We start from the raw sequence: 13,998 nt of genomic DNA, 5'->3' as shown, positions 1-13,998 counted from the left end.
ACACATATTTTGGAGCCTCTCTGTCGTAACGTGTTTGCTTGTATGCCTATAAACTAATTCTATCAATATACATAAATAAATACCTAATGTGGAAATTAATGAAATCATAAATAAAAGTGTATAAATAAATACATAAATAATAAAATGTATGAAAAAATATAATACAACAAATAAAGAAATAAAAGTAGCAGTACTCATTTATGTTTGTTTTTATATTTGTCTGCATATTTGTATTAATTTATGTTTTATATATTTATTTGTACTTTTATTTTAGTATTTATTTATTTAAAATTTTTGCAGACTTGGTCCTCTATCCTGTTCAACAACAAAAATTGTCTATTTTACTTCTGCGTCTTACAAGCCTAAAGTGATACAACTGCATCGTGTGAAGATCAGACTGTAACTGTATTAACTGATAATCTTCCTCCACAGAGGCAGTGACTTAAAATGAAGAACAGGGCTAATTTGTTAGTCTGTTCTTTGTTATGACCCCCATTTTTTCAGCATAAAATCAGTTCTTACTAATTTAACTTTTTCCCTTTCAAGGGAATTTAATGTTGTGGCATAGTGTTGACAGTATGGGAATGCTCCCGATGTGCATCGGATATGTAAAATAACGCCAGCTATTGTAGGATCCCGTGACATACTGTAAAGATGAGAGTCAACAAGACCTTAAGAGGTGTCTGTATGAGAATTCACAAGCTTCCTTGTCCTCATGAAGTGAGAACTCAGTGTGTGTGCTTGAAAAAATAAGTGTAAAAGAGGGGAAATTGTAAATGAGAAAAAGTGAATACCACCCTTTTTCCACTGAAGGTGAGACATGCTTTTTGTGCCTTTTGTATTTGGGTGAGGAGAATGCCTGGTGAGGTCTCGAGGGAGCTCCAAGCTGTGGTTGGTTGGTAAGGTGTATGCGGGCTGCAGCTCAGGCTGGTGTGTCTCTGTACACCGAGACACTGAAAGAACTCCACTGGGCCATAGATCTTGCTCTCTGTGCCACCAAGCAAAGACATGTGCTGCTGATTAAAGAGCCAGTAAGATGCCAATTTTAAGCATCCTATCACTGTTTATAAGTCCCGGACAACAGGTTTAAATGCATGCAAGGTCAAAAAACACTGTATTTTTTTCAAAATATAAATTAAAAATTACCCAACTTCTCAGAGATCCCCAAATGATTCGTGTGAAGCCGCGCACCGACTCAGTTTGCCTAAACCCCACCTTTCAGTAGCTTCAGTAGCTTACTCTGCCCTGGTCAACTGACAGAGTCTCTGCACAGACCACAGATCAGTGGCACAGACCAACAATAATGCCGCTTGCTAACGTGACTGTCTGACAACGACATCATTCATCATTAATCCAAGCAGTAAACACGACGATAGAAACTAACAATTTTACATTAATTTAAGCATTTATGTAAACTAACCGGGTCATAGCAAAACCGTTTTAGCCGCTTGCTAACGTGACTGTCTGACAACGACATCATTCATCATTAATCCAAGCGGTAAACACGACGATAGAAACTAACAATTTTACACTCATTTAAGCATTTATGTAAACTAACCGGTCATAGCAAACCCGTAAGTGCAGCATAAGCCTCTTGCTTACGTGACTCTCTGACAGTATATAGAGTTTAAACAACGATATCATTCATCATTTATCCAAGCAGTAAAAACGACGATAGACATTGTACACTCATTTAAGCAAGTGTGTAGCTATAATTATACTTACAGGTTGTGGTTAGGAGACGCATGTTGTTCCAAATAAAGTGGGTACTGAACCATCTTTCATTGCCAAACGTCTAAATCCCTCCGTTAAAAATTAATTTTAACCACTGATTCTTCACAGCCAACCGTTTAGTATATCCCTCCTTGAAAAAGTCTCCTTTGGTAGTGAAAACAACACAAACTGAAAACACAGCGTGATATGAGGTTTACACACTTACTAGCTGTGGGCAGGTCATAGTTTTTGTTTCTCCCGCAGGCAAGGCTGTGGGCGGAGATTAGTATCGCATATGACGTGGAAGCGTTTGGGTGACGTGGAAAATGTCAGGCAGGAGATCCAGTCCATATAACGACTCGTTTCAGCGATTTAGAGTCGACTCCCTACTTTAGAATCCAATAACTTTATTAATCGTGCACTTTTTGGTTCAACTACTTTTCACATTGTTTACATTGATGAACAGCTACATGACACACTCCAATACAGGTCAGTTTCGATTTTGGATCTGTGTGGCTCTTTAAGGAGGCTTTCTTTCTGGATGCCATGATTTTGCCTCCCTGGTCTGTTTGGCGACACACTAAATACTGTCATCAATTAAAACTGGAACAACTAAGAGGCTTCTATGTGCTTGGACAGCACTACAGTGATCTCTTACATCAATGACCAGGGCAGGCTGTATTTGTGACCAAACTGCTTTCCCCTCAGGGCAGTTTACATTCTACGGCATGTGAATGTGGGATCATATCCTACAGATGCAGGGGCACCACAGGTGGTGGAGTCCATATGGCAGAGGTACGACCCTCAATCCTCCAGATCCATTGGAATTGGTCCCTGATTGGTTACAGCTCATATATTCTGGTCTCTTAACTGAGGTAGTTGAGACACTTCTGGGTTCCAAAGCTCGTTCACAAGGAAATTGTCATAGCGTGAAGAATACCTATTGAACCCAGTGAACTGTCTGGCGGTACAGTGCTGGGGTTCTTTAAGAGTGCCTCTCAGCAGCATATCATCACTTCTACAAAGTTTTGGGATAAAAAAAAATCTGCAAAGTGTGGTTAAACTAGAGAAATTGATTCTGGATTGTAGCAACACTACTCCTCAACACTGTCAATAAGCTGGTATAATTAATCGCTGCTTTGCTGAATGTGCTGTTGCCGTATGTCATGTCAAGGAGAAGGACACGTTCTGTATAATCCCTTCACTTTCTTTTGTTTTAGACAAGCATCCATTTTGTCAGAGGAGACTTGTTGATTTAACCTGTGGAACAGTTTCATCAGCACTTTCCCTGTCTCATTGACCAGCCCAGCTCAATGTCTTGACGAGTTCAGACACTTATTCTGTCGATATGGTTTAGACAAATGGATGGGTGGTTAGGCTACTGGATTTGCCAATGATTTATCATTGACATCATGTACAAGGCTCAATCAGTAACACAAGAAATCAAAAACTCTCCTATGGGTATTTAAAAATACCTGACACTTGTTTAATGAAGAAATGTGAAGTCAACAAAAAGCTGAATACATATCACCTTCTTAACTTGTGCATCTGTGCAGGCTTGTATGATCATTGTCCTTTATCTGCATTTATTATTCACAGTAAATTGTTTTTAGCACAAATTACCATATTGCATTTCACGGCCTGTATTCTTAAAGATGCCATTTGTAATAATTGAGGTAAAAGATTTTAGAAAATTAGCTACACGCATCAAAAGAATGAGAAGAAAAAAGGGCAAAGATGTCATTAAAAAATGACAAGGTATAGTGCTGCAGAAATATCAATCTGAATTAGCATGCTAAATTACTAGCTACAGCCCGACTGGTGTTGTAATACCAGTTTCGACCATGGGAGGCGGTATGCGGGCCACGCACATAACCGCCAGCCAAACTGCAATACACGAATAAGTCGCGTGTGTGGGAGTACAGCCCTCTACTACTACCGCTGCGTCCGAAGCTGACTTGTTGACTTAAGAAGCATGAAGGCACCTCAGAGAAATGCAATTCAGACAGCCATGCATTCGGACATGCATTCCTTCCTTGCAATAGGGTTTTCGGACGTATTTCAGTTCAGGGAAGAGAGCGGAAGAATGGCTAAAGCAAGAGACATTTACCACTACCACAACCATTTGCTGCAGGGAACAACACGCTCAGAATCACAAATAAAATATGATAAATAAAGGAACCGAACCAGAGTAAATACTGGCACTGCTTTTCATCGCTGGAGACAACTAATGGACATGAAAGAAATGAGGTTCGACTCCGAAATGACAACATTTCTTTTCGATTGGTAAGTAAGATGCTGTTAGTATTTCGCTAGAAGTTCACTTATAATAGGCATTGCGATAACCTATGCTCAGCTTGTACATGAACTACGGCTTTGTGCAGTAAATGTGGCTCCATCTGAAAGCAGCTAATGGCGATTCACTTTTAATCAAGAAACAGGCTTCACTGACGAGAAGCGCAATGACTATCGCATGCAAATTATCGCGCATCCTTAGCTGTTAGCGTTTAATAGTTAGCTCTACCCACAGATCCGATCCGGTTTTCACCCGTTATCTACCAAGCTGATACTAAAATGTAACATTAGCTAAGAAGCTTGAAATGTCTTCGATGATAATGAACACCCAATGGACGCACGAAACGTAGCGGAAAACATTGCAATTTTAATGAGACCGAATGTTTTTTTTTTGTGACTGAATATATTTTTTGGGACTAATGATAACTTAGTTGCTAATGTAAATCAAACTTGATATATGCTGCTAAATTTGCAGCTGCTAAATTAAAATAGACCAACTCACTTTCTGGAGGTATACTGCCCCCCTCTGTTTGGAGTGTGGAGTATGAATTGATTTTTTTTGGCGGATATTTTAAATGGTCCCTTTAAAGCTTCTAGGACTCCTTAAGACAGCTCCTAATTTAGCTTAAAAATGTATGTAGGAGTCTTAGCTTAAGAGTGATTCAGGTCCAATCTGAGAACAAAAAGACAAAAAAACTTTCATCTTAGTGAGGAGGAGGGGCTGACCCTGTTGCTGTGTATGCCACAGTCTTTTTAAGATTGTAATTGGTTGGTTGTCCAAGAAGGAAGAATAAGAGTGCTTTTAAATATAGAGGGTATGCATTGATGTCACTTTTCCACGTGACCATGCGAGAGCTCGCCCGGTTTATTGGGAAAACGTGCAACAAAATGGCTAGTTTTCATTGGGGCTGCTGCGAAAATGCCAGTAAAACTGACTATTATCAGCTTAAATTAAACTTATTTTTACTTGATAGCAGAGTTGGACAATACTTAGTTACATTTTCCAAGCATCTGTGCTTTATTAGGATGTTTGTATTGGGAAAAATGTTACTTCACTACGTTCTAAAGCATGTAATCATACTGAGTATTCTTTAATATTGCATATTAAAATGTATTTAATCAGGGACGGCGTCAAGGGGGGGGGGGCATTCGCGGGCCATGCCCCCCTACACAGTTTTTTATTAATTTAATATATATTAATAATAATAAAAAAAAACATTGAATGTTTCATGACTTTTTATGGATCGTGTAAAATATGGATATTAGAACATTTAGAATGAACCAGCACCACCTGCTCCATCTGACTTCATGCAAACACAGATTGGCTTAGAGGTCGAGGTGGAATTTTCAAATCTACAGGACACTGTTTTAAAGAAGTTTAATGTTCGCACACGCCGCCTTCAGCTTTTTTTTAAAGGTAAGTTTGCGTTGTTTTAATTTACGTAAGCCTAAATGTGAAGTGTGGCTATAGACCGTTAACAGCCTTGCGACGTGATTATGGTAATACTAATTAGTTTGTGATCTTCTGCACTTCATACGGGAAATGAGCTGACAGTCTGTACCAGTTGTATGAGTGTGTGCTTGCACTGTATTTGTTGTTTTAATGCCTTGGTTTTGCAAGTTATTGTTGCTAATTGCGTGCCCCCCTGTTAGTTATGATCTGGCACCGGCTCTGTGTTTAATACCTAATTACATTAAAATTGTGTGCATTTACTTGAGTAAAAGTACGTTAATGTACTTAAATATTAAATGTAAAACAAACACGTGTATTTATGAAATGTAATAGAATAAAAATTATGATAATTTGCTTTGGAATGTGTTTTCCAGAGATAAACACGGATAAAATACAAATACTTGAAAAATACTTTTAAGTACAAAGTAAAACCTCTCCCTGCTGAAAAAACTGCATCAAACCAGCATGGGAATTATGCTGGTCTATGCTGGTTTAGCTGGTGGTCACTATCAAACCAGCACCAAAACACAACATATGCTGGTCTTGCTGGTATGCTGTTTTTTTCAGCAGGGCTACTTAATTCAATTCAATTCAATTTTATTTATATAGCGCTTTTCACAAGTGTTAATTGTTGCAAAGCAGCTTTACATGAGAAGATGTAGAGGAGAACACAGAAAATCAATAGATAATATAAGAAGTAGAGATAGCGGTTAAACCGTACAAGCGAGCATATTAATAATGTAACGTATACAGTAAAGTGCTAAGTTAAGCCAAAGTTGGCTGACTCTCCCTGGGACGAAAAAACCCCCTAGGAAAAAACCCAATGGGAAAAACTCCTAGAAGGACAAAAACCCTTGGGAGGAATTAATATATATTTATATATATATATATATATATATATATATATATATATATATATATATATATATATATATATATATATATATATATATAGATACGGTAGGGATAGGAGGCGGGTAAGCGAATTAAACTGGTTTAGCCGGTGGTCGTTGGTCGGGCATCGGCTGGTCATCACGTTGAAAGACAGCCAGTGGATCAGTGGTGCGATGATCTTCACAGCAACAGGAACTGGGTCTGTTTGTCTCATTGTCCTCGTGGTCGAGGACGAGACAGGGAGAGAAAAACAGAATTCTATTAGCGTAGGGGCCGTTCGCATGTAATGCAAGTGTCAAACATTATAGTGGTTCAAGTCAGCTCGGTTCCAGACAGGCTAACTATTGCGGCAATAGTATATTACCCATATTAGGGAATGTGAGTGCTTTGTTCTAGACAAACTAACTACTGCAGGAAAAGTACATTTACTGGACATTTTATGTGAATGCTTTGTTAAAGAAGAATGTCTTAAGTTTAGATTTAAATTGATCGACTGTGTCTGATACTCGAACATTATTTGGTAAATCATTCCAGAGCTTAGGGGCTAAGTAGGAAAAGGATCTACCACCTTTAGACACTTTTGATATTCTAGGGATAATTAAGTGACCAGAATTTTGTGAGCGCAGTTTACGTGATGGATTGTATTCTGATAGTAGTTCTTTAATATACGAGGGCGCTAGGCCATTTAAGGCTTTGTAGGTGATTAGTAATATTTTAAATTGTATGCGATATTTAACTGGTAGCCAGTGTAAAGATGCCAGAATTGGACTGATGTGGTCATACTTTTTAGATCGAGTAAGCACTCTTGCGGCGGCGTTTTGAACCAGCTGTAGCTTGTTTACCTGATTTGCATGGCATCCCCCGAGTAATGAGTTACAATAGTCTATTCTAGAGGTCATAAAAGCATGGATAAGCTTTTCTGCGTCTGATGCAGACAGCATATGGCGTATTTTTGAGATATTTCTAAGATGGAAGAATGCTGTGCGGCAGACGTTGGCGATATGACTATCGAAAGATAGATTGCTGTCGAACATTACGCCTAAATTCTTAACCGTGGAAGATTGCACCACCGTGCAGCCATCTATGGGCAACTTGTAATCTGACATATTATGTTTGTAGCGATTCGGTTCAATAATAAGTATCTCTGTCTTATTGGAGTTTAGCATAAGAAAGTTTTGTGCCATCCAGTCCCTAATATCACTAATGCAGTCTGTTAGCTTAGAAAACTGTTGGGTTTCGCTAGGATGTGACGAGATGTAAAGCTGGGTATCATCCGCATAGCAGTAAAAACTTATGTTATGTTTCCTGATAATGTCTCCTAGAGGTAACATATATAACAAGAATAGGATAGGGCCTAGAACTTATCCCTGAGGTACGCCGTATTTAACGGGGGAGTGATATGACTCTTCCTCATTTACATAAACAAAGTGATATCGATTGGTTAGATACGATCTGAACCAGGCTAACGCCTGACCACTGACGCCAACATAGTTTTCTAATCTATTGAGTAAGATTGTGTGATCTATTGTGTCAAAGGCTGCACTAAGGTCTAGTAATATAAGGATTGAGATTTCACCACGATCGGATGTTAATAGGAGGTCATTTGTAACTCTAAGCAGCGCTGTCTCTGTGCTATGGTGGGGCCTGAATCCTGATGGGAACTTTTCATATGTATTATTATTTTCTACGAATGTGCGTAGCTGGCTTGCCACTACTTTTTCTAATATTTTAGAAAGAAAAGGTAGATTTGAGATTGGTCTAAAGTTATTAAGATCTCCCTGGTCAAGGTTTGGTTTTTTAATGAGCGGTCTAATAACTGCTAGTTTGAAAGCTGTTGGAACGTATCCTAATTCTAGAGATTAGTTAAAGATATTAAGTACCGTGTCTGACACTGCATGGAGTGCCTCTTTTGGTGATTTTGTGGGAGCGGGGTCTAGTGTGCGGGACGATGATTTGGATGACGTTGCTGGTTTGGGGAGCTCTTCTATTGTAGTAGGATTAAATGACTCAAGATGTTCGTTTGGTAATCTAGTGGAAAATCTACTATTGGGTAGAGTGGTGGCTGCTTGCGTAGTTTCTATGTTTTCCCTAATAAACATAATTTTGTTAGTAAAGAAGTTCATGAGGTCATCGCTGTTGTGTTGGAGTTTGCTGTTGGTTTCTGTTTGTTCTTTGTTTCTGGTCGGTTTCGCAGCTGTGCTGGGTGGGAAGCGAGGGTTGTTGTGATTTTCTTTAATAAGCGTACTGAGATAGGTAGATCTGGCAGTTTTAATAGCCTGTCTGTAGTGTTGAACACTCTCTTTCCATGCTGAACGCCATACCTCTAACTTTGTGCTTCGGTAGTTTCTTTCCATTTTTCTAGCTACTTTTTTAAGGGCTGCAGTATGATGGTCATACCATGGAGCTGGTGGTTTTTCTTTGATTCTCTTTTTTTGAATGGGAGCAATGGCATCCAACGTGCTAGAGCAGAAGTTGTTCAGGTTTTCTATTATAATATCTAGATCTTCACGGTTATCTGCTACATGTTTCATTTGAGACAGGTCTGGAAGAGTGCTAATAAAGCTATCTTTAGTGGTTGAAATTATTGTTCTGGCTAATCTGTAGCATGTTGTAGACTGAGCGGTCCTACCTAGATAGTGACCCTAGCAACTTATCAACCCACCTGTGGTCTGTGGACGTTTGCATGAACGATCAATTTACTTCTCCTTTCAGTGTTTTTTGTCAGTCTGTAAAACGATAGCTCCGAATTCTTGTTAATCTGTTAGTACAGTCTATCGCACTACAGCTTTTTCCCATTTCGACGCGTTTTCACTGTGTTTTCGCCGATGTCATGCTGTACTTAATGCTGCCGCTATGTCTTTTGCCACTCAGTTGGCGTAACCGCAGTCCCTCTGGCCAACGGTGACGTCATGTAGGGTCTATTATAACCATCAGATTGAAATTACAAACACACACGCTCTATATCAGAGATGGGCAAACTAGGGCCCATGGGCCAAATGTGGCCCACTGGGCACTTTTATCTGGCCCACAAAGCAGTTTATAATTATATTTAACAGTGTAGGATTTTGGTCCTGAATGACTCATTTGATGCAATACCATCAACATCCAAAAGATGTCGTTGCTGCTGAAAAACTTGACTGTAATATTAGCATGCCAGAACAGCAACAAAATAAAAAGATAAACACTGAGGGGTGGTTTCCCAGACAGAGATTAGCTTAAGACAGGACTAGACCTTAGTTTAATTAGGAAATATAACTAGTTTTAACAAACGTGTCTCACTAAAAACATTACTTGTGTGCATTTTGAGGCCAAACAAAGGGCACTGATGTATTTTAAGATATGTCAGTGCAAGTTGTTTTCAGTTTGGACAGCTCTTACTTTTATTTAAGTACTTCCCCAACATCAGACATAAGCCAGTATGTGTAATTTGCAAAGAAGTATTGCCATTTTTAGAGACCAAAAACTGCTTACCTCTGTTTTTTACATCATGGCGATATATAATAATTATCTATCAATGCACATGAATTTTTTGCCCTTAAGACAAATTTGCCCTTTTTTATTTGTTGTAACCACAAATTTACTGTGGTCTCACCATGACATTTTATTTGTAGTAAAACTGAGGTAATACAAATTAGGGATGGGCACGAGTACTCGATTGAACGTGGCATTGATGATCGATGATCATGTGGCTTTTATTTATTTATTTATTTATTGTGGTTATGGCGGCATTTGGATGTCTGGTTAGCGTTACATGCACCTTTGGTAGTAAAGACTGGGTGCGTGCTTGACGTTGTGTTGAGCTACACAGATTGGTGTATGACATCAGTAACGTTACCATGCATGATTTAAAAACAAAGAGATGTCCGCACACCCGCGCCGTGAAGCAGATGCTGTGAAGCTGACACACCTCACATCACTGAGGCACTATAAACTGTACAGCGCCGTCACAAGTTCAATGAGTTATCATCTGATGTTTGACAATAAATGTTAAGAGATACCAGAGACAGAGAGTGATACGAGCATATCTTGACAGACTAAAAACAGGTAAGAGGACGACACGATATAGCTAATGGCTAAAATGATAGCAAAAGTTGCTTAATGTTATGAAGCTCGTGCTTTGACTGGACTTGTTTCAAAGCGCGCTGTTGGTTCATGCTCTGGTGCACATCCATAATTGTAGTTAAACCTTCTGTCCAGTACAAAACTTAGTTTAAGTCTTGCATTGTGTGCAGATATATGTACAGTGTATAATATGAAAGTAGTCAAAGTGTTCATAAAAGTAGGGTAAAGATAGTACAGTTTATAGTACAGTATATAGTACAGTATTAACTGAGTGTTGATTTGGAATAAATAAAGCTACATTTGTTGTTCATAGTATGCGGTCCTTCAACTTTATTTCAAAACCTGATGTGACCCCTGAGTAAGAAAAATTTGCCCATCCCTGCTCTCTCTCATTCTCTCTCTCTACATTTTTTGTCTCCCTCTTCACGTTTTGTCCACTTTCCCTGCTGCTAAAGAAACTCTTAAGCCTCTTAAAAGTCCTCATCCATACTCCTAACAATTTTGCACCTTAATGGCACACCATGGAACTTTTTGGCCACTAGGGGGTGCTAGACATGTATTTTTCATGTCTAGCTACCCTAGAGGCCACAAGCGCCGCAGCACTGTCGCAAAGGAAAAGAAGACAACTCTTTAGATCACAAAGTGTGCCTTCCAGCATGTCATGTCATATAATATAATTGCATGGGTTTTATTTTCATCAAACGGCAAAAAAATCGCGTAGCTCACGTTTACAAGCCAGTTGTAACGGTGGTCGCTTGGTTAAAGTTTATATTAAAAAAATTGCTCTAATGGGGAATTGAACCCTGATCGCCCATGTCATAGGTCCATGACACCACCATGGCACCACGATGTCTCATGATATAAGTCTCTCTTTAAACTCTCCAAGTAGCCTCCAGTAAAATTCACGTAAAAAAAATGTGTTCGGGCGCCAGACAGGACTTATATATGCAAGCATTATAACATTACTTACAAAAGCATGACGGCCAAGTCAGCATCGGTCAGAAACCCCTCCTCCTTTAGTTCACGCCAGCTAGCAAACGCTGGCCCAATATAATTGATCCTCGTCCTTCTTTTTATTCTGTCACTCTCCCCTTTTCTCTATCTGGTCTCCTCCGACAAAACCTTGGGTTTCTTTTTCTTAGTTGCTGCTTCGTCCATGACAAAACATCAGGAAAATAAACAGTTGCTCTCTCACGTCCGAATTTAAGGAAGTGGAGGAAGTGACGTATGCCGTAAAGCAAATTTTTGTAGTTTTTTGTTTTGTGCTCGGGTTACTACTCGAAACCCCAAGTTTAAAAGTACGAGTTAAAGCGATAAGACCCCGTCAGGCTATGGTAGACGTGTCATTCAACCTATTTTAAGTCAATGTACCATCACAAGGGTCTTGAAAATATATTATGAACGTTGAAAAACTACAAAGTAAAAGTGTCACTTTAAGACCTCTTTTAAGGGTTAAGATGCTTTCTGAATTACTTATTTGCTAGGATGCCCACAAAGAATTTTGTCATTAGGAGTAACTCTGCGCTAAGATTTTTTATGAACACGGGCCCTTTTATGAAAACGATAGTTTATTATTTAATGTTTAATTTATATAGCACCTTTCAGGAACCTAATGACGCTTTACAAGATATACAGATAATTGACAACAAATAATAACAAATAATTATCAACAAAATCATATGCAATGATATGACATGCTATTCTAAACACTTTATTTATGTGCAATAACAGCTATAAATGATTACAAAAGCGCAATCTCCACATATATGGCTTTTTTACTTGTTAGTCTTTTTGTGGCCACTGTCATCACCAATTCCCAAAACCTGAATAATAGGTTTGTCAGTACTATCTTCACGTAGTAACCTGAGGCTGCATTTGTCCTTCACGTCAACCTCTCACTGTGAGGTATCAGGTGATGAAACGTTCCTATAGCCAGAATAAAGAAGCCAACACACCTGGTTAAAATGACTTATAAAAACAGGCTTGCCATGTCCTTAGGGCAGCTGTCAGACGCATTAGTGGATTAAAACATGGATTTAAACTAGCGGCGCTGGATTTAGTATTCATGCCAAAGATAAAATAGAGGACAATCCTTTCTCTCTAAAATTTAAGCACAAAAGTTCAAGCAAGGTATAAAGATGGATAAATATAATTGGAGTTATTCATAACAGTGACGATGAACGTTTTATCACAAGAACATCTTACGTCGTGTATCAGTAGGATGCATTTACTCTCACCATAGCCGATTTGAACAAAACTCAGGCAGTCGTCACAGATAGCTTACAACAATCAATCATAGTATTGCTGTGTCCCTGTTCTGGTCTTGCTTCTTGTCCTCATGCCTCCTGACTCGTGCAGTGATGTGAATGCTAACACTCTCTCCAAGATACCCTTACAGCAACCAAACTGACTCCTGCAAGGCTAATGTAATTACCTTTCACGCAGGTGAAAATAGCTTTTATAAATATTCAAATGTATTCAGCTCTTATTCGACTGAACCTACAGACGCAACAGATTATCAACAAACGCTTAAATAAGGAATAAACTATCTGCATAACATTGCAGGAATAATTTACCCAAAAATGAAAATTCTGTATTTATTTACTCGTTCATGTTGTTCCAAACCTGTGTGCATACACTTTATAGAGTGAAGAGATTTTTGCAATCACTTTATCAACTATTCCTATTTTTTTATTATAGCTGCAGTTTATTGTTTTTTTTTACTTCATATTATAATGTATACATGTGACGTATGTTTCCAGAGGTTTGACTGGGTACTACATGTATACTACCTAATTATTAGCTCATGTATACTACCTAAAAATTAGCTAAATTTTTATTTTAGTGTCATATAACTGATTCTGTGCTGTAATGTGCTTTTAGTCATTGCCTGTTGCCTTATTTTCTTTGATGGCTAAAGCTTTACATCCCCATTGGATTGTTGTGTCACATAACCTTGAGAAAATGACTTGTTTGTTTTCTTTACCACCCTTTTCTCTCCAGGATTTTTTTATAGGCATGTGACCATAAGCAGGACATAGCAAACCGGCTACACAAGGGACATCACAAGGACAGAAACATCACAACCGACACCTTATACTATTTAGAAGCTGCACAAGTAGTTATGCAAACATAACACATTTCAGTTGTTATTTGTAATTGATACAATAATAAGTTCATTGATTAGACATTATTATTTTGTATTCAGAAGACTTGGAATAGCAATAAAAGTCAAAAGGCATTTCAGTCTTTTTCAAAACTTGAAAGACATGGTGGCCAAGCATATTATCAGGGTTGTGGTGGCGTGGAGACAGCCAAGAAACAATGGAGATGGAAATATAACTTACTTTATATTTTTCACCATATATAATATAATGTATAAATACACAGAACTGATGTATAAACTAACAAGCCACATAATAATAATACAAGCCACATAAAAATAATAACTTAGACTTATATAGCGCCTTTCATAGTACCCAAGGTCGCTTAACAAATTGGGAGGGGGGAGTTAGGGGACAAAGGAGTTAGTGCAAAGAAATGTTTTGAGGTGCTTTTTGAACATTAGCAGGGACAGGGAA

The 13,998-nt window shown here is 38.5% G+C and overlaps 1 protein-coding gene across 1 annotated transcript; it reads right to left on the bottom strand.

Annotated features, from left to right (window-relative positions):
• Positions 1-6,405: 6,405 nt before the first annotated feature.
• On the bottom strand, positions 6,406-11,274 carry LOC141366192 (uncharacterized). Its single transcript, XM_073871680.1, has 2 exons — positions 11,220-11,274; positions 6,406-7,709 (listed from the first exon to the last, which is right to left on the bottom strand). The coding sequence occupies exons 1-2, from the start codon at positions 11,272-11,274 to the stop codon at positions 6,793-6,795; spliced, it is 972 nt and encodes a 323-aa protein (XP_073727781.1). The 3' UTR covers positions 6,406-6,792.
• Positions 11,275-13,998: the final 2,724 nt, after the last annotated feature.

The sequence above is a fragment of the Misgurnus anguillicaudatus genome, chromosome 9 (assembly GCF_027580225.2).
Source record: "Misgurnus anguillicaudatus chromosome 9, ASM2758022v2, whole genome shotgun sequence".
Taxonomy (NCBI): domain Eukaryota; kingdom Metazoa; phylum Chordata; class Actinopteri; order Cypriniformes; family Cobitidae; genus Misgurnus; species Misgurnus anguillicaudatus.
The sequence above is the reverse complement of the archived record's forward strand: the minus strand, read 5'-3'. Positions and strand labels throughout refer to the sequence as shown.